The 22,113-nt window shown below is 36.2% G+C and overlaps 1 protein-coding gene across 2 annotated transcripts in view; it reads left to right on the forward strand.

Moving 5' to 3' along the window:
- Positions 1–5,440: 5,440 nt before the first annotated feature.
- The window catches only part of LOC120773768 (TBC1 domain family member 4), a 51,174-nt gene continuing 34,501 nt past the window's right edge, over positions 5,441–22,113 (forward strand). Inside the window, exon 1 of one of the 2 annotated variants that reach the window (XM_040102858.1) lies at positions 5,441–6,826. In XM_040102858.1, coding sequence (XP_039958792.1) covers positions 6,707–6,826 — 120 coding nt within the window. In that variant the 5' untranslated portion in view covers positions 5,441–6,706. The remainder of the gene's footprint in view (positions 6,827–22,113) is intronic. The other variant, XM_040102848.1, reaches the window with a different exon arrangement.

A 22,113-nucleotide genomic window follows, 5' to 3' on the forward strand; every position in this document is an offset into this window, starting at 1 on the left:
TGTGTATGTGCAACAATGTGATGACGTCTGCGCTTCCTTAAACGGAAATAAGCATATATGTACCTTCATACATAGTATATCTCTAACTTGCCTCGCGTAAATTAAGCATGAAATTAGCCTGACACATTCACACCTACATACGTATACACGTACTATACATCAATGGATATGTACATACATAAGTTGTTGGTTCAATTTGTATGAACTTTTGATTGAATTCGGTCAAAGTGTTCGGCTGAAATAAAGAGTTATTCATGCTTCAAGGGAATTAATGAAGCAAGAAGCCAAAAGTCTTACATCTATGTAAATATTTATTTACATTATATTTGTGCTATACTTGTATAATATCGCCCACATATGCAGAGCACACTAAGAAAATCCACTGCAATGGCGGAGCTGCGGTTAACTTCTCAGAACAGCCTCAAAACACACGCTGAGTTAAAACAAACAAAAACTTCTAACTTGACTATGGTCGGTCAATTTCAGAGTTGCAAATAATGCATAAAAATTATTGAATTAACATTTGAATTAAATTTGTTTTTTTATAGATATAAATCCAAAATATAATAAAACAAAATTAATTAAGAAATAAAATTTTTGAATAAAAAAAAAATGTTTGAATCAAAAATTTTATTTTTCATCCAAAATTTTTTAATTAAAAAATTCGTAACTCCAGTCAGGCAGTTAGTTAGCGAGCTCAGCATGCGACGTGTACTTTTTCAGACTCCTTTATATACCTACATATACATATGTATATGTATGTATGTAGCTTATCATAGCCTGACAGCACACTTCACAGCAATGCAACTGCCGGCAATGTAGCCTGTGCCACTTATGGAGCCGTTGTATGGTGGATCACAACGGTGACAGTTTTGGGGTCCCACAAACACCTCTTAATATAGCGCTGTATACCGCTCTTGAACCTGATTGTCATACAGCGTGCTGTTACTTTCAGGTTAAGAAGAGGGTTTGAGTGTGTCACTGCTGCGGAATGACTGGATTTCCGCTGATGATGTGAAGAGAGAGGGAAATCTACGGAGCAGAAGGCTTCTAGATGATATGGTCAGGTGTAGGTGGCAAGACCGTTGACAATAGTCCTAACGGTCGAGTGACTTATGAGTACATTCGGGATGTTGGGTTTGTTGAGGGTAACGCAGACTATAGATTTTGTCTGAGTCCTGGTTTTCTGCTTGCGGGGCATAGGCCTCTGAATGCATTTTTGCATCAGAGGCACCTATCTGATAGGTCGGGTTGTTTTTGTAGGGCGGGGTTAGAGAACTGGGTGCATATAATTACAGTATGACCGATGTACGCCAACATTAGGGATCTGAGTGATATGGGTATTAGCTGGACTGATAAAAGTTGGCCCCTAATCGGAATGCCGAACAGTTAGAGCCGTTTGCGCGCGAATTGTGTGGGCCGCGAAGACTTTTAACTAAGAATTAAGAGCTAGTGTAAATGATGTTTGCGTGTAATATGCGTATGCGGTCCGACCACTGGTCACCATTCCACAGCAGTACGGAAGCTCAATTGGTCTACGTGGTCTGACCGGAGGCTTAATTCTGGTGCCACGGGGAGCAGGAGCCGCTGGAGTTCGCTCCAACCTGCTTATGCGGACCGGCCCATCGGGGAATGTCGTGGTGTTGTCATTAAAATCCGAATACGTGCAGAACTGACGCTTAGTCAGTTGAATGTGGAGTTGCATTGCAACCGGGTGCCGAGCACAAAGTACTGCAGAGGTTTCGAATGGGCCTCGAATCCAACCAAGTTGGTTAGTGTGTCCATTCTACACACCCAATTGGTACCGAAAATGACTGGTATTTTCAAGGCGCTGGTGAACGAATTGACCTGATCCGTGGTGATTTTGAGCGCCGTGGGGTAAGGTTGTCGTCAGCAGGTACACACACCAGGCGTTGTACATAAAGGTCGGTTGCGACCTACCCTCTCCCTTGTCCTTTTTTAACTTAGTGCTGTCATTCTTGTACATATACATTCTTGTACATATATACCGAACTGGCTGTTGTGCGAGCGAGTTTCCTTCAGCTTTTTAATTAATATTTCGACACTTTTCTCGCATTTCTTCAAGTTCCTGTCAAATCAAAGGTGAACGCTGTTAAATTTACAAATTCAGACACTTTTCAGATTTTTGTGGATTTATATTACTTAGCCTAACCTCAAGGCCAAAGAATAAGCTGAAAGCTGTTCGAAATCAATCAATCTACACCGAAAGGCAACAGATTGCTTATTGTTTATAAAACAAGAAACTGTCGACATATCTGACAATCTGAAGTATACTATTTAAAGCTACATATGTATGTATATCAATCTTTATAATATCGATAAATTATGTAAATACATACATAAGTATGTATCTATGTATGTATGTCAATTTGTTTGCTTAGCAAGTAAAATATGTGAGTCGCCCTTATATGCCGCATTTCCCCATTGCTTTATTATTGCCATGCCGAAGTTGCCAAGGTCGAATTTCCGTTTCATTCGACGGCTAATAAAATCGCAATATTAACTCCCACCTCACTGCAGCACCGCAACCAATATATTCCTCTGGAAAAAGTGGTATTTTTAGAATTTGCGATCAAAGGCAAGTTACCTGCTGCAGATGCCGCCACCAACGCCACATACACCACAGCCAGCCGCCTCTGTTTATTTATAGACACTTGGCGCAGCTACTAGTTTAAGTGTAGGAAATTGTGTATGTGCATACCCTGCCGGAAATACTATCTGCAAAGTTACGAACATTTTGTGAAAATTTGTTTGTGGCAGTCATGTAAAAGGGCTTGAGACATACTGTAAAAAAGTGCTTTGACCGGTTACATATAAGTAGGTGTATACCAAAAGATACAGATTTTTAGGAATGTATAACTTGAAGATTTTTTCTCACAGATAAATATTTTTTTATAAACAGTTTAAGATCGACATTTTGCTCAAAAATCGATTTTTTTTTAGAAACCGCCATTTTGTCAAAAAGTTTTATTCTGCTTATTCCTTCGATTTGTTCTACTAGACTTGACATTACTTTAACGAAATCTGTTTGGTTTTTTAATTTCAGAGGATCCAGTTCAGAGATATAGTGGTCACCGCAAAACGTCTTTTTGAGAGAAGCTCGGCCATCTAACTGTATATAAGCCTTTGAGAAAAAACACTGCTTTAATTGCTTTAAAATCTAAAGGTATATTTACAGATATTTTAAGTGTACTCAGTGAAATTTTTAAAGAAAAAACATTAAATATATGTATTTCTGGTTAGACGTGATCTCCGATGGCGCTACACAGCGGTTCTCCACTGCTGCAGTAATTCCGGCCTTTTCCTTGGATGAAACCTGAAAACAATTCTCTACTTGCAGATATTATCCTAGGGTCGGAAGAAAATCAAAAATTGACAAAATGGTGACGCTTTTTAAAAAAGTCTAATTTTAGCCAAAATTTTCGTCGATTTTGGTCATTTTTAGGAGAGCTACTTATATACACAAGTATGTACATAGAACAGAAGATTTTAAACTTTGATAATAATCGAATATACATAATTTTTAAAGGTATGCATAACCTAGAGAAATATTAAAAAACGATTTTCATCTCCATTAAAAAAAAAAAAAATTTTTGCTAACTTATCTTTTACATTTAACAAATTTCCTCTCATTCGTAAAATATTTCCTACAGGGCTGCAAGCACAAATAAGTACTTAATATTTACTATGTATAAACATTTTGATTTCAAAAACCTAAATGCGATACGAATTTAACAATATTGAAGGGCACAATATTTTATGAGTAATAAAAGAAATCATTCACAATATGAAGCTAGTTCTATTAACAGGAACAAATTTCCCCTTTCATGACATTCTTATCTAATAATATATACACTTATGCACATACATACATACATTGTATGTATGTGCTTGTGTGTTCGAATATGGCTTGCACTCCTTTTTATTACTAGGTATGTCTTTTATTTCTACTTCCTCGTTTCCAGTTCGCTATCGTTGGCAGTGATTAAATTTCAAGCGGCTGCCATATGGACGCACAGTGATATGAATATGTAGGAATGTGCTCACAACTGCACTTTTAGATACTTAACTTTTATAATCAAGCATTTACAAACATATGTGCTTAACATTCCTCAACAAATAAAACTGCTCGCATATACAAATGTATGTACTTATGTAAATGTGTATAAGTGTGTGTTCATATGTATGTTCACAAATCCATTTGTAAATACTAGCCAAGAGCGATATCTTATCAGTCGTTCGCTATTGCTTTTTTGTTTTTGTTTGCCATAATATCATATAATTACAAATTGCCAGGCATATGAGTGCAAAATGAGCTGTACAAATGTTATTTCGTATATGTATATCTACATATGTATGTATTTTTGTGTTGCATACTCATTTCAGTCAAACAATTCATTCCTCTCCACATGTGAACGCAATCCTTTTAGAAGCTACAACGTTTATTTGCTTGGAATTGTGGGCAAATTAATTAGCCATACTTATATGCGTAGCATACGTGCTTTAATATACATATGCACATTTGTATGTGTTTGTGTGCAAGCACTTTTGCCGGCTGCCAATGCAACAGTAGATGCCTTGCATGAGATACTCGACTTCATGCCATATTCGCCCAGTCAAATACCAAAAATTTTAAATGCGAAACTGAGTAAAAACAAATTAAAATGTTTGATGTCTATTTTTGGCGAAAATGAAGGGCGGACGCGAGAATTCAAAATAAAAACTGATTGCTGCCGTTTCCATTTTTGCATAGATGCACGTTGACGTTGTTAACGTCATATACACAGGGTGACCCGGATGGGAAATTTTAAGACAAAAATTGTGTGAATAAAGCGGCGGGCTTGCATTGAGATCAAATTATCGTTTTTCTTGAATTCTTAAATTTCTTGGAAGTTATAAAAGGTTTTCGGTTCATTAGATATAGTATATTGCTAATATAAGTATACAGCTAGCTATAAAAAAGATGCCTCATTCGCAATATTTGTTGACTCAATGTTTCAATAAACAAATTGATTGAGTACGAACTCATTCATGAACATCATTGCATACTTTTAGGCAGCATTATTCAGTGGATGTGAATTTTTAAAACAAAATTTCAATTTTGTTGAACATAGAATTTATTATCACGAAAATAAATAATATTAACACCCTAAACTTAACCCGATCAGAATATTTATTTTTAAATTTATCATTACTTGTACCACAGCGTGCATTTTTCCGTTCCTAAACATTTCTGAAAATTTTAAATTAATTTCTTCCTCACTTTTTGCATTATGAATCACCTTTTAGTGCGATGGTTTATGTCTTTGCTATTGAATACTTTTTGACAATTGTTTGAGTAAAACGTCAAATTCAAATGTCAACCAGGTGCAAAATAATAAGCAAAATAAAACAATATTAACCGCGACTGCGCCGATAACCGCGAAATTCAAGCGATTTAGGGAACATAAATCTAAACCTTATAGAAAGGAATGTGGTGCTAACTGACAAAGGATAATGTGAAAGGCGAAATATTCGCAAAGTAGTTTAGTGCGCAAGGATGTAGAGAAAATGGCATAGACATACAATTCACTGTGGTGTCATATTTGGTCAAGTGCAGTTTTCAGTGGATTCTCGTTGTGTACAAATGGTGCGGATGAATGAATAGCGTTGGAATTTGATGAAAAAAATATTTGATATCCTTTGGAAGGAGTAACTCATAAAGCATATATCTGTATTATATACATATGTAAAAAAAACGTTTTATATAACGCAAACGCTGGAAAATCCCCTAAATTGTAAAAAATTTCGAAGTAGTGTTATGTTCATACATATATAGTGCAGAAAAGTGTCTCTTGTGTATAAAGTAACTTACTTTTCGCGGTTTGTCTAAACAAGCGAGTGCGTTTCCTAATGGAATGAAAGGAAATCTTTTATATTGCTACTGTATGTGTGCATGTGAAATCCAAGTGACACCCATTGCTATAGAAGCGAAATTCATGAAAAATCGATATTCGCCAAAAAGGAAACGGTCAGCCGCGTTTTAGGTATAGTGGCTATAAGTACGCCTCCATTTGGTACAGACGCAAAAACAAAAGCGTTGTCAAAGCAAATTTACCAGAAATAATTACTTAAACAGTACATAACATATTTAGGTAAACTAAAAAACCAAAAAATCTCGCTGGAATCAACACTAACAAGCAAATGTTGAGATTTATATGCCACTCGTGTTGTTGTCGTTTGTCCTAAATTCCATTAGTCGCATGCTCAATTATATATTTTAGACTATTAACTCGCATACTTACGCATATTCTCATATTTAAGTGTACATATGTATTAATCCATTATCCTCACTGCCATCAACGTAGAAGCTACCACGTACCACCAGTTTTCTGATTAGCCTGAAAATTTTGTAAATTCATTGTCTACTTAAACTGCCTACTTCTGTGTATGCATTTTTTTACAAAACGTCCTCAATTCCTTCACTCATTGCTACAGATGAGTCATGTGCGTCCAAAACTGTTCGAATACTTTAAAGAACTTTAAAATAACAGTGATTTGTGCGGATCGTAAATCAAACTCTATTTAGTGCCGTATTGAAAAACGTATAGATAAATAAATGTGAATGTGTGCTGACGAGATTTAAAGTCCTTTCGGTTATTATTACAATTATAATTATTGACTTGAGACTACGTTTGGAAACAAAATGAAGACACGTCTTGTTTCGTTAACATACCGCGGCAGCGCCTCTGTGGATCCGCGCTACTCCGCCGCAATGTTGCCATGGACCATAAATGATATTCGCTCCACAGAAAGCTACTCGAAGGTAATTGTTATTTTTTTATTGCTTTATGAATGAAAATAATTGAGAACCTACTATTCATAGAACAAGGTAAAATTTGTTTAAGAAAAAAAATAATACATGAATTTAAACCGATTGGAAAGGAGGATAAAATATTAAAAATTACATTCAAAACCATTAACAGGCAATGTACGGTCGGAAAGAGGAAAGAAAGAAACGTAATGTTGGGGAATGTTGCAAGTGATTATAATACCAACAAAAATATACTACTATGTTACTTCAAAAAAATTTTCCATTCAAGGATAAACTATATTAGAGATTATAATTCTAAACATTTATGTAAATTCTACCATAGTTTTTATCTCTTCATTAGCATCTTTATAAATATATATGTATATATGATACATATAAAAGTACCCATCAACCACAAAGTCGCAATGGTCACTCCTTGGCGGGTTCCACACTTTCTGTCTCCAGCACTCCGAGTTGACCATAAAATGATTAGTTAAGTTGAATGCTTCACAATACCAGCACCACCAACAACAACGCCTATCACCTAACACTGACATTGACACCATGTACATTGCCTTTTGTGACAACCTGCTAGTTCATCGTCGGAGCCGGTATAAGCGTTCTATATATAAACTAGGTGTTGTGGAATAAATGAATAAATACACGCGCCACAGGATATAATCACTAAGAACCAATTCAATTTGCGCTGTTGAGAAAATCTGTAGTCATTAGTGTGCGACAAAGCAATAACAAAAACAAACATAAACACTTTTGATGTTATTGTTGTAGCTATTATTTCCATTTATGTATTTCTGCTTTGTCTTTCAATGAAAGTGAGTAGTAGTAATAGAATGTGTCGAGGGCTTAACAGTTAGACGGGGGTGTAGTGCAGGCTTAAGCCAAAGCGGATGTGTAGGATATGTGCTGTAGGGAAAACTTAGAAGTGTTATAACTACAATAAAGCGCATTAGAAGTGACAGTTTGTTGTGAAAGGAACTAGAGCTCAGAATAACATGTTTAGTTTTGTGCATACAAATTTACAAATATACATATATTCATACCCTGAACAAGATATACATATAAAGTTTGTCACGAAATTTGTAACACCCAGAGTAAAACGTCGCAGATCCTAGGAAATGTTTATATACATAAATGATTAGCCTGAAAAGCTAAATCAATTAGGCCACATCCGTCTGTCTATCCCTCTCTATACCATATACGCTAATTAGTCTCTCAGTTTTTAAGATATCGATCTGAAATTTAGCACTTGTCCTTTTCTCTCCAAGAAGCTGCCCATTTGCCAGAATCGTCGAAAACGCATATAGTTACCATACAAACTGAACAATTGAAATTAAGTTCCTGTAAGAAAAATATCCTATTTTACAAGATATGTTGAGGAAATTTAGTATGGATTATTGTCTAAGGCAAAGATACAATATTTGGAGAGCTTCTTCAGATCGGGCTACTATAGCATATAACTGCCATACAAACTGGCCAATCAAAATCTAGATAAGGTGAAGTCGAAGTTAACGTTTTTTTCTTAGTTTGTATGTAAGTAGTGATATATATACATATATCGGTTATGAATGATATTCGTCCCTATTCAGGAGCTCATACCTCACTAATCATAGTCATATGCCATACTAATGAAAATCGTAAAATATATAATTTGCTGTCCAAATATTTATTGCTTGAGCAATTCCCATCTCACATTCCTTAATAATTATCCCTATATGCATATTTAAATCTACAAAATACTTTTACATATAATCAATTTATCTACATATGTAATTTGGTAGACAACAAATTACTCTATTCACCAGCCTTTCATATGTATCACACAAAGTTTTACTACTTAAATATAATATAAAGAAAGGGACTCATACCATAAATTTGTATAAATAATCTAAAAATAGACCACTCACAAAGTTTGCTCAATTTACTGCACTCGTCAACTAATACGGTAGGTATTTGGGTATACCAGTATACATACATACATAGATATGTATGTATGTATAAAGAAATATTATACAATATGTGTACAAGTATATGTACATATGTATCATATATACATACCGCATGCGGAATTGCGGCTTCTTTTGACTATCCAATTATTATGTTATTTTATGCTTTTGACCACAAATGTTTGCCAACAGATATACTTACACACTTAACCACACATATAACCACATTTTTATGAAAATAAATTGGTATATAAGGAAGTACATTACAGTAACATGTACATATATATGTGAAAAATTTCTTCTGTGTCAAAACAAAATTATCGATCCTTTCTAGCGAGGGAAGTTGACGTCACTACATTAAGTCCAATTGTCTCCTCCTTTCACACAACATTTTCGCCTGCCAATGCTCACAATTTTTTTAACAAGACTTGTCATACTCCAGTGGCACTCATACTATTGGCATAATCCGATTGTCCTCGGCAGGAACATAAAACGTCGTCGCCAAGTGCCTATCAAATATGCCACCGGCAAAAATTCATACATTACGCCGAAATTGAACATAAAATTTGCATAAAACAAGTCGGAAGGTGTTGTTGCTATGGCCTTTAATGCATGGCTCATAAATAAACTGTAGTAACAATTGCCAAGCATAAAAAGCAGTGGTAAACTGGTATATAACGGTACGAAACGTCACTGCTTTCAAGTGACAAGAAAATTAGTTCATGAAATGTCAATAAAAAATATGTTTTTCATTGCTGTTCTGAATAAATTATTCAATATACACCGTCTACAAAAAGAGATCACATGCCATGCCATGTTTGTTTATGGGTTTGTGTTAAATTTTTTCAGTGATTTCAGCCTTTTCATCATGTCACGTTTCACTCCGGTACAACGCTTGAAAATTGTCCAAGATTATTACGCAAATTCACGTTCAACGAAAAATCATCTCAGATGAGGCCCATTTCTGGCTTAGCGGTTTCGTCAACGAACAAAATTGTATGTCAAATTCTCGTGTGGTTCAGGAAACGCTACTTCTTCCCCAAGAATTTATCTTCCTCTCCGAAATAACAGCCCTTGACCGGATAAAATCCGGGTCAATTCCGGTGTGTAGAACCGGCTGTTGTCGGAATTGAAATTTTCCCGTTTCTTGTTGGTATGGCGCCTACATCGGTCTTTATTTCTTTCAAAATGAGGAAGGCAATGTCGTTACCATCAATAGCGAGCTATGTATATAACACCGGCTTTTCTCGGAATTTGATAAAAAAAACGACCAGGACGATCCCTACTTCCAACAAGACGATGCGCTGCCTGATGTTACCCGTCTAAACATGGGAACATTGCGTGCAGAGTTTGGCGACCCGTCAATTTCTAGAAATGGCCCAGACAAATGTTCCTGCGATTTAACGCCTCTGGATTATTTTCTTTGGGGGTAGGTTAAAATAAAGGTTTATGCCAATTTCTGCTGTAGTGCTCTCGGAGAAATCAACCCTGCAGTCACCTACTTGTGCGGAGGTCATCAACTACATCGACGGCATCAAACAATACGCAGACTTCGGATGCAACTAACTTCCGACATGCACTGACTGCCATTCACAGTGGAACCATCAACACCTTCACCGAGTCAAACCACCACATATTGCAGAGTTGCCGCGAGAAACGAGAGTGACCATTGCGCAGCTTCGTTCGGACACTGTAGCAGGTTAAACTTCTACCTATCCAGAATAGACCCCGACATACATATCTAATATACATATATCCTGCGTGGATTAGGTCTTCGTATAACACTGGCCATCTCTTTGTGCATGCCCCACAAACCCCACTCATCTGACACCCCTCTCCTTTTGGCCCGAATCCGTCGAAACGGCACGTTTCTTAGACCTTCCGTTGGATGGCGTCGACGACAACTTAGCTAATCCTTACTATCCTAACGGGGATTGGGTACCCGTTACAACAACAATATATAGGATTTAACCAGTAACTTCTGCTATATAGAATGAAATTGCTGAAAAATATACTAGTCTCATTCCACACACCAACAATACTGTGTTTTGGGATATTTCCTTTAAGCTACTGGGTATTCTTATGATTGTAGAGTTTGCGTTTTGACAGCATAGCGGCCTAAAAACACAAATTTTGCATTAATACATAAAGAAAGGAGTTGAAAAAGAGGCGAAATATGCCGTGAGGTTAATAAAAAAAGCTATAAAATGAATAAGAGTAGAAATACCACAAAAGCTGTCGTTTACAAAAAATACAAAGAAAAGAGAACATACAAACTAGGAGCCAAAAAAAAAAAAACTGAATGGTCGCCCACAAAACGATGTCTTCGTAATGTAATTGAAGTGGAAACTCTTCACAGGCGTATTTTCGTGGCGCATTTTTTGTCAGCGCCGAAGGTGGCAACCACTTGCCATGTTTATGCTAATGTGCGTACAAATCTACACAAGGACTTATTGAGATATAAAAATAATAACCAACAAAACTTTTTATGACACATTTGCAAACGATGTGTGTGATGCACAAACAAATGTAAATGAATTCGAAGAACTTTTGTAATCCGAAATTTGAAGAACTATATTAAAATATTACTTTATTTGTGGCGTTTTATGAGTGGATACTTTTTAGAAAAAGTTGTTGTTTATTTGCAAATGGATGTTAATTCCAACAAAAAGGACTAAAAAACACTTTTTGTGATATTTGTATATATGTATATAGTTTTTACGCTATTCACTAAACAATATTTTGCTGAAATTTTCATATAATGGGTTGTCAAAAAAGTCTTGCGGTTGCGGTTTTTATTGAATTTTTTTTTATATTGAAATTGAAATGAATTTTTGATGACTCATGCCCAACTCTTGACCGATGCTACGGCTGCTACTATGCCGGTCTCTTTCGACCAATTCAGCGATTTTATCGCAATTTTCGACGACAGGCCTTCCGGAGCGTGGCGCATCTTCGACCACCTCTACACCAGAACGAAAACGTTGAAACCATCGTTGTGCGGTGGAAATGGAAACTGTATCGGGTCCATAAACTAAACAAATTTGATTGGTGGCTTGAGATGCATTTTTGCCTTTATCGTAGTAGTACTGTAAAATATGCCGTATTTTCTCTTTATTTTGCTCCATGTTTGCGACGCTATAACTCACGAACGACTTAAAAGAAACGACAATCAATCAAACACATGTTAGCGCGTGAAATGAGCTTTCCAAAAAGGTATAGCATGACCCGATGCGACGACTAGAAAACTAGAACTACGCGCTTTCAGCACCAACTAGCGAAAATACCGCAAGACTTTTTTGACAACAAACAAACAAATATTTCGTTGTTTTAGTATTGACTTAGCATACTTTAAGGCGCGCAACAACTTTTGACTTGTGACGCTGCAACACACTTACTATGCATGACACTCAAACTTTGCGTAAAAGTTTCATATTACAGTTGGCGCTTACCAAAGTGCCATTGACTTTATACTGTAGCCTGGCCCTTAGGTGTCCTTATGTGCCGCCTTGTTAAAGTTCCGCAAAAACAATTTCCGCTTTTTATGCACTCTCAAGTGTTGGACACTAGTTTAGAACTCGTATCGTTGCGTGTTTTTAGCTTGTCGGCGTTATATTTATTTGCGATTTTGGCTGCATAAAAATAAAAGGCTGTGTGGCCTCTTTTTTGCTGTCATTTCAATGTCGTTTGGGGGATTTAAAGGAAGTGGAATTAGAAAAATTTTGCTATAACCATACATTTATGTAAACAGTGATTTCTCCTTTTCGGTGGTGTAGTACATACACCCTTATATCACTCGAACAAGTTGTGTGCTTTATAGAAAAATATATACATATGTATGTATATAAAAATGGACAAATCTCTTTCAACAGCTTGCTATACACTACTGTGAGCAAAAAATAGTAAGACTTTGTTCATAGTTTTAAATTTTCTTAATTTATTCATCAAAGTCTAAGTCCACCTCCTTAAAGTAATCCCCCTTGGCCCCAATACACTTGTGCCAACATTTTTTCCAATCATCAAAACAGTTGTTAAAGTCATTTTCCGGAATAGGCTTAAATGCGCGTTAGGGATTCACGTTGAATGTCTTCAATGGACTTAAAACGGTTTCCCCGGAGGGTTCGTTTGAGTTTACTGAATAGCCAGAAGTTACACAGAGCTAAGCCAGGCGAATACGGTGGTTACGACACGATATTGGTTGAAAAACTCACGAAGAAGCAATGCAGTAGGCGACGGAGCATTATCGTGGTGCAAAAACCAAGAGTTATCGGCCCATAACTCCGGCATATTTTTACGAATTTCTTCGCACAAACGACGCATAACACTCAAATCGTATTCTTTGTTGACAGTTTGGCCGGTTGGAAGGCATTCGGATTGCACCACACTTCGATAATTGAAGAAAACTGTCAACAAAGCTTTGATTTTTGACTTGCTTTGACGTGCCTTTTTCGGCTGCAACTCACCTTTGTCACGATATTCGATATTCCGATTGATCATTTGTTTCTGTGTCGTAAGCATGGATTCAAGACACGTCGCCAGTAATAATACGTTTCATGGCATCCTGGTAGTCGGAAAGCATTGTTTCACAGACTGTTTTTCGAAAAAATTTAGTGATTTCGGAACTAATCGTGATTTAAATTTTTTTAGGCCCAAACGATCTTTAAATATGGTTTTCAATGATCCCATCGATATGTCTACGATGCAAGTAAGATCTCTGACTGTTAATCATCGATTATAAAGCACCAATTCCTTTACTTTATTGACGTGTTGATCATCAGTTTACATTGATGGCCGTCCGGCACGTGGTTCGTCGTCATACGCGTTCTCAACTCTCTTTGAATAATTTGTACCAATCAAAAAAACGTATTCGTGACAAACAATTATCACCGAAAGCTTTTTCGAACATTCTGAACATTTCGGCAGCAGAAATTTGATTCCGCACTCGAAATTTAACGGAACTTCTTTGTTGATCGCCAAATGAACTTTATGTACTTCAGAAAGACAAGCGTATAACATACACTAATAATTATATTGATGTGATATTTGGCACATTTATCACTGACAGTTATACCAACATAGAAATAAATACTTCGACGAATCGGTTTTCAGGCGAAATTTAAATTAGAAAGTCGTACTATTTTTTGCCCACAGTAGTAAGGAGTATTTTAATTATATATGTAGTAGTTCTAATGAAGTGATATAAATAAAAATTCACACAGGTTTTAGCTAATATGCTTAGCCTAAATGTATACTTTGAGAAATAATGAAATAAAAATGTGGCCTACATTTCGGCGCATAACTTAATATTAAATTTGTTTTATTAAATTTTTATGGTGAAATACTAAAAAAAAACTTTTAATTTTGAATACTTTTAAAAGTTTAATAAAATTCAGAAATTACTTCAACAGAAACTGTAAACTTTAAACTTTTTATCTTTGTGTTTGTTTTCTTTCATTAAATATGGCAGCTCAATTTCAATTTCAACTAAAAATCTGAACTCCACCATTCAGTTCCCAGCGGTTCCCAGCAATTATTCCATTGCAACGCGTCATGAATTCAATACATTTGCAACGTCATCCGTCCGTCCTCGCCGCTGCTGTCACAGAGCACAGCTGTGCGGACGAACGAGTGTAAATAACGAATATAACTGCCATTGGGACTATGAGCCGCTCAAAGCGCTTGGCTTGCATTTTTGCCGCATTTACTGTTGTTGGATTTCATTAAAATGCGCAGCATTACTCCGGTGGCAGCAGATGAATTGTTTGTATGGCTGGTGGTTTATTTGTTTTCGGTTGATTGGTTGGGTGGCCAGTGTTTGTGAGTGGGTGGATGGCGGCAGGTGAATTGAATGCTACGTTTAGGCTGCCGGTTGGCGTGTGGGTGTGTTTAGTCAACGTTCCTGAACGTATCATTTCTGTCTCCCTGCTTTGGCCCGTTTACATGGGCATTCAAAATAATGTCACTTTTGGGCACGTGCTTCTCAGTTGTTTTTGTTTTATGAATTGTAGAGAAAATATTAAAATGAAATGTAAATCCAGTGAACACCTAGAGTATATATACAACATATATATATATATATACATATACATATGTATATGTATATACTACCGAAATCAGTAGCCTCAAGTTAAAGAGCGTCCAATTTATGGTCGTCAAAATCGTTCTGTCAGATCAACAATTGAGCGTCTTAAAAATATTAATCCACTGATACAGTACAAAATTGTCTTGTGCCAGTGAGACGAAGAAGTCCTCGTCCTTTCTGGCTGAATGGCTTCGTCAATAAGCAAAATATGCGTTATTGGTCAGACAGCAATCCACACGTACTCCGTGAGACAACATTGCATCCCGAAAAAATACGGTTTCTTACGGTTAATGGGCCGGCGGCGTTACCGCTCATCGATAACCGAATTTTTTTGGTCCGAATTGGATGATATGGGCTAGGACAATATGTGGTTTCAACAGGACTTCGCCATAAGCCACACAGCGAATGTCACAATCGATTTATTGAAAACCAAGTTTGTTGAACGTGTTATCTCAAGAAGTGATTCGGGCAATTGGCCATCTCGGTCGTGCGATTCCGTTTACTACATATGTATATGGCAGCTATATGCTGTAGTGGTCCGATATCGGCAGTTTCAACAAATCAAGAGCGTTTTTTTTTTAATAATAATACCCAACGATTACCCTCCTCCCGCCCAACCGACGCGAGGGGCGCAATCCGCGAACGAGCGGAATTAGCCGAGTCATAAAAGGCAAGAGAGTTTTAAGCGTTGCGATCTTAAGCTGCTCAGCTACAGAAACACAAATTTCAACAGCCGAAATTAAGAATTAGATTAAAGTTTATAATTATTAAATGTTACTTGTTAAGAGTAGATAAATTTTGGTGAGAAAAGAACCATGTGCAAAATTTCTAGACGATATCTCAAACACTGAAGCACTAGTTCGTATATATACAGACAGACAGACACACAGACGAACATGGCTAAATCGACTCAGCAAGTCACACTGATCAATTATCTACATGGTAAACTTTGGGGTTTCCGAAGTTTCCTTTTAGGTGTTACAAGCTTCATGGCAACACTGTTCAGCGCATAAATATATCTGAAAATATTTAATATAAGGGACTAAATTTTATTTCAATAAACCGTTATGGCGATGTTCAACACTGTTTTTGGACTTATTATTTTATTGCACAGATAATTTTATTTTAAAAGAGAAAAGTCAAAATTCGTTATTCAAAAAACATTACAAAGACTATAGCGGTCTACCAAGTACGGACTTATTGCTATGCTCTCTATTACAGTTTGAATGATTTTGTTTACCTAACTAAGACTTCATTGTGTGACCACATAATACATAGTTGTGACATTTTCATTATCATGCAGAGGCACAGGCACATCTTCAACGTATTCTCCAGCTTTCATAGATATCAGCGGACCACTCGCTTTTCATTTGCTGATGCCTTTCAGACGCGCCGACATTTGTGTTCAGGAAAAGTCTGTCTGCACATCATCAGCGCGCGATGAATTATTTGAGCAAACAGTGGCTACAACAAAAATAACGAAACAAGAATAGAAATTGTGTCCTTTCGCCGACTCTACTGGTTTGTGGCTTGTTTCTCATGCGCTCGCTGCCGTTATGAATGACAACGTTGTTGCAATAAGAGTACGTAAACTTTTCCATTGCTCATTGCCTTTGTTTCAAAACATCCATAGTTCACATACATGCATACATATGTATGTACATGGATGTGTCTCCATTCTCTCATTAAAACATTGTCACCACAGCTACAGATATCTATGTGTTCCATGCAGGACATTTTACCGCATTGGCATTGATGGAAAATCAAAAACAAAAAAAGTGGAACAAAACTCATCTCGAAATGAAAGCCAACTTTTGTGTTGTTGTTCAATACAATAACTGTACACAAATACATTATTCTTTTTCCAGTTACAGCATCCTCGCTCCGCTGTTCATCTCCGACCACTCGCCGAATCCTAACTATCGCACATTTTACATCACATTCCGTTCGGATTTACAGTTAATACATTGTCTCAAACCAAAAAAAAGTACTAACTATAGAACTTTAATTAAATATGTGTGAGTGCATGTGAAAACCACAGATCTTCGTAATTTCATTACGCAGACATCGTAAATTGGATTTATTTGCCTTACATAGTAACACCGTAGTTGCCCTCTTTTGTAATAAAATTGATTGAAGTGCTTTTTAATGTCGCAACTTTTATAGCTCACTTATTCATTAGTTGATAATAAAAATATTTAAATTCTTCTCTCCACAATCAATTACGGTTGCACAAATTAATTTAATGCCGATGTAAGTAAGCACATATAAAGTATTCAGGAAAGAATTCCTTACAAAATAGCAAGGAGAAAAAAGTATGGTATATAAATTCTGTATCGCTGTTTATTTGTTGCAAGCGACTATTCTAACAGTGCTGCTTTCGAAACAGTATGAATCAATGTCTCATTAATTACGAAAATCCAGCTAAAATAAAATCCAAAAGCATAGAGAGAGTTGACACTTGCTCCTCTCAGAGTATTTTATACACAAAAAATCTCTCATAAAATTCAGAAGTTTTTGGGGAGCGCTACAAAAAGGTTTTAGGACACCCAATTGTCGGTTTACAAGAAGTGGTCCGAAGTTCAGTGTGATACTTTTCATTAAACTTTTACTTTTCAGCCAGTTCAGAATATAAAGTCCTACTCTTGTGGAGTTAGATTCAAATTAAAAATAAATAAAATGTAATGCGATTGAACCGTGTGAAAACAATTGGAAGTACTTTTATGTTACACATTGCAGGCAAAGGTAGCTCTGAACCTGTTTTACTATATTCATTCACCAGTTATTATTTGTTATTATAATGTTTGTTATAAAATTGGTAGTTTGCCAACTAAAGTGACCCTTGACCCGATAATTATCGACAAACACACAAATTGATTAATTAATAATTTTTAATTGGAGTTTTTCTGTAACAACTATCCCGCAACCATGGTGCTACCTGTGCTTCGTCTTCATTACTGACGTAGACACCGCTTACACGGTTATAGTCGAGTTAACAACAGCGTGCCAGTCGTTTCTTCTTCTCGCAATTTAGTGCCAATTCAGGATACCAAGTGCATCCAGGTCCAGGAGTGAAGGTCTTTCTCTTTCTCTGCTTCCCCCAGTGGGTACTGCGTCGAATACTTTCAGAGCTGGGGTGTTTTCATCCATACGTAGCCGCTGTCTTTTAATATGCTAAACTATGTCAATGTCGTCATATATCTCATCGTTCCATCGAATGCGATATTCGACGTAGCCAATGCGCAAAGGACTATAAATCCTCGACAAAACCTTTCTCTCGAACACTCCTAAGGCCGACTCATCAGATGTTGTCGTCGTGCATGCCTCTGCACTATATTACAGGACGGGGATGATGAGTGTCTTATGAAGTTTGGTCTTTGTTCTTCGAGAAAGGACTTTACGTCTCAATTGCCTACTCAATCCAAAGTAGCACCTGTCGGCAAGAGTTATTCTGCGTTGGATTTCGAAGCTTACATTGTAGTTGGTATTAATACATATTCCAAGACGGACGAAATTATCTAGGACTTCAAAGTTACAGGGTTTGTCCGGAAAGTAATAGGACTGATTTTCTTCCGCCGCGACTGTACTTCGGAGCGTGCGCGCACCGACTGGATTCGGTAGAGGGCGTTCCTAGCTAATGACCGAGCGGCTGGTCACATGTCTTCGAGCACCTGGAGAGTCAGGACAAACATTTTCGCGCGACGTGTTTCTGTGAGTGGTGCAAGGCGAAAATGCAGCGTTCGTTGGAGCAGAGTTTCGCGATTAAATTCTGTGTGAAACTAGTTTAATCTGCGACAGAGATGTTGGATATGATCAAGCAGGCTTATCCAAATATTACTTTAGCAAGAAGTGTTGTGTTTCGGTGGCACCAGTCCTCCTTGGAGGACCGGAAAGAAGTCGCTGGTTAAGACCGGGAGACCTGTGACTTCGACAAACACCGACAATGTGACTCGTTTGCGCAAAGTTTTGAGCTCAGACCGTCGACTAAGTATTCGTGTAATTGCCCAGATGTTAAATTTATCAAAATATGTATGTGGTTCATGACATTGTGACGGAGCACTTGAACATACGCAAGGTGTGCGCGAAGATGGTCCCAAAAGTGTTCACTGACGTCCAGAAATTGCGGCGAGTGAAAGTGTGCCAAGGTAATTTGAACATGTGTGAGAGTGACCCCCAATTTTTGAATAACGTAATCACAGGTGGATCTTTGAGTATGATCCCGAGACAAATACAGCATTTTGAGACGACAGAAGGGATCCAAGCTGCATACACCTCGGCTCTCAAGGCTATTCTAGAGAATGCTTTCCGTGACGCCTTCAATGCTTGGAAATCGCGCTGGCTGCACTGCATCGACGCAGAAGGAGCCTATTTTGAAAGTTTTTAAAGAATTGTAACCATTGGTTCAATAAATTTTTTTAAGTCAACTCAGTCCTATTACATTCCAAACAAGCCCTGTACTACATACATATAATGATTTTCGTTTTTCTAACAAATTGTATGCCGAATATGTCGGTCAGTGTTATATGTATATCATATATGTATATATAAAATTGCTTGGATTCCGATCCCTTGGATGCTTCTTTCCTACTTGTTTGGTTTTGAGATTTTAAGTGAATAAATATTTTTCTCCGACAGACATGTGTATATTTCGGAGGTCTTCCTGGAGATCGGCTAGGGGATCAATGGAAACCAAAATTTGTCACAATGAATTGTCGATAATTAAAGTCCATTAAATAATGCGCCTCATGCGTAGAATAATTTTTCAACTTTCATCATTTAATACGACTAATCAGTGTAGTAATCTTCCGGCACTGCCTTTACGAGCTGCATATTTGACCCCAAACCTTTTAGAAACAAATATACATATACATATAATTTCAAAAGAAATCTAAGCTCGTACCGGTTTATATCACACATATTTATTGTCATATGTACATACATACTCACACATTTTTTTGCATGTTCCATACAACCGGTGGTCTAATAATGATTGTCGATTGCACAATAACTGTACTTTACGTGAAGGTTTTTCTTCTCGTATTGTTCCAGCCGTAATTATTGCCTTTTATTGTACGTATTTGTTGTGCTCGTTATAATCGCATTCAACACTGTTGTGGCAACATCCCATTTCTCATTAGCAATTTGCGTCACAATTTGTCGTGGCTATCATTTTTTCTCTAATACAAGACTACACTTTTCAAATAATTAACTAAATTACTTTATACTATGATAGCGAGTTCAATTTACATGCATAAATATAATACTTTTATATAACAATAAACATACATACATACATATATATCATTTTACCTATTTACCATATGTATGTATAATAGGTAAATGTATGTACATTGTAGATATATTTATGAATTTACTGTGTAAAAATTGTGAGGATATCTATTTAAATGGTGTGTAGCTTGAGTTGTTGCTGTAATAAAGTATTTTATTGATTTTTGTAATATTATTGATTTAAAATTGTTATATAATATTACATATATCAGCTATTTATGGCATATAAAATTCAAGAAGTTAGCGTCACTCATTTGAAAATGTACCTATACTAATACTACAGAGTTGTCTCAGTCAACATCTGTTGCAACATTCCCTATCACTCAAGTTAAGGGGGGTATTCTACTCTAGAATTTTGAAAAAATAGATTTTTATATTTAAAGTTTAGATCCTTAAGAACATATCCTCCAAAGGATTTTTAAAAATTAAAATTATTTTAAGAGCTACAGTTACTTTAGTGACGCAGTACCTAGCCCGGCTCGGCCGTATCGAATTTTTTAAACGCGTTTTTCTCGAAACTACTTTTTTCCACACGGTACCGGCATTATCTCAAGTTCTATACAACCGATTTACTTGAAATTTTGTGTGAACCTTCTTTATATAATACTTTATCGTTCCTACCAGCATCGTGTCAAATTTTTTGTTTTTAATATTTAAAAAGCATAAAAAATGATTTTTATTTTCAGGCAGTCGCCATTTTTCAAAAAAAAAAATTTTTTTCGTGCTCCCTGAAATAGGGACTATAGCAGCATCCTTACTGATTAAGAATTTCTTTTGATACAGGAGAGTCAGGATCAATGTCACCAGGATGCGCCATTTTTTTTACACCTGTCTCTCCCCCCTCTAATTATTTTAATTTCTAATATTTTTTTGTAAATTTTTTTTCTGTATTCTTAAGATATCAATAAAAACACCATAAAAAATGGATAGTAAAAATATTAATTGCCTTTTTTTACGACACTTTAAAAATTACCTGAAATTCATGCTTCTAGCGTAGAATACCCCCTTAAAGTGCATATCCGACGGTTGGTATAGATTCAACCTCGCAAATAGCGGTACATTTCGTAAAGATCAATTCTAACAATATTTTTGAAACCTCTAAATTTTATGAAAATCTATTTGACTAGCTGATTTCGATAAAATTCGATGTACTTATATCGCCCACTTCTATAAACATATCGCTTACATTATAAAAAAAGAAATGAAACAAACAAAACTTCAGTTGACGGTTCCGCCACAAACACAAAGGTTCCTGTAAGAATTGGAGTCAGTTCATATGACAGCTATATGTTGTCCAATCTGACATATTTGTTCGAGAACTGTCCCGTAGCCTTGGACAATAATCCAGCCAAATTTTGTGAAGATATCTCGTAAACTAATGAATATGGAAAACTTATACCGGGTCATGGTTTTGATCGTTCAGTTTGTATGGCAGCTCTTTGCTATAATGATCCGATATAAACGGTTCTGACAAATGAGCAGCTTCCTGGAGAAAAAGAGACTGTATAAAATTTCAAATCGATATCTCAAAAACCGGCTCGTTGGCGTATATACAGACAGAAGGACGGACAGCCGAACAGACGGAGATGGCTAAATTGATATATACATATTTTATAGGGTCTCCGAACTTAATTGCCCTGTTTTCTAAATATTTTTTTTAAATATTTTTTTTATTTTAAATATTTTTTTTTATTTTAAATATTTTTTTTTATTTTAAATATTTTTTTTTTTTTTTAAATATTTTTTTTATTTTAAATATTTTTTTTTATTTTAAATATTTTTTTTTATTTTAAATATTTTTTTTTTATTTTAAATATTTTTTATAATCACGTGTGATCCAAGTAGACGAACTTTTTTCAATAGTCTTTTTTTTGACATATCACGTGCGAGCCGTGTCAAGCCGCCATGTTATTTTTGTTCAGTATTACTGGGCAAGTCATCATGGAAAGACTTACGCCTGAACA

The sequence above is a fragment of the Bactrocera tryoni genome, chromosome 1 (genome assembly GCF_016617805.1).
Source record: "Bactrocera tryoni isolate S06 chromosome 1, CSIRO_BtryS06_freeze2, whole genome shotgun sequence".
Lineage (NCBI taxonomy): Eukaryota > Metazoa > Arthropoda > Insecta > Diptera > Tephritidae > Bactrocera > Bactrocera tryoni.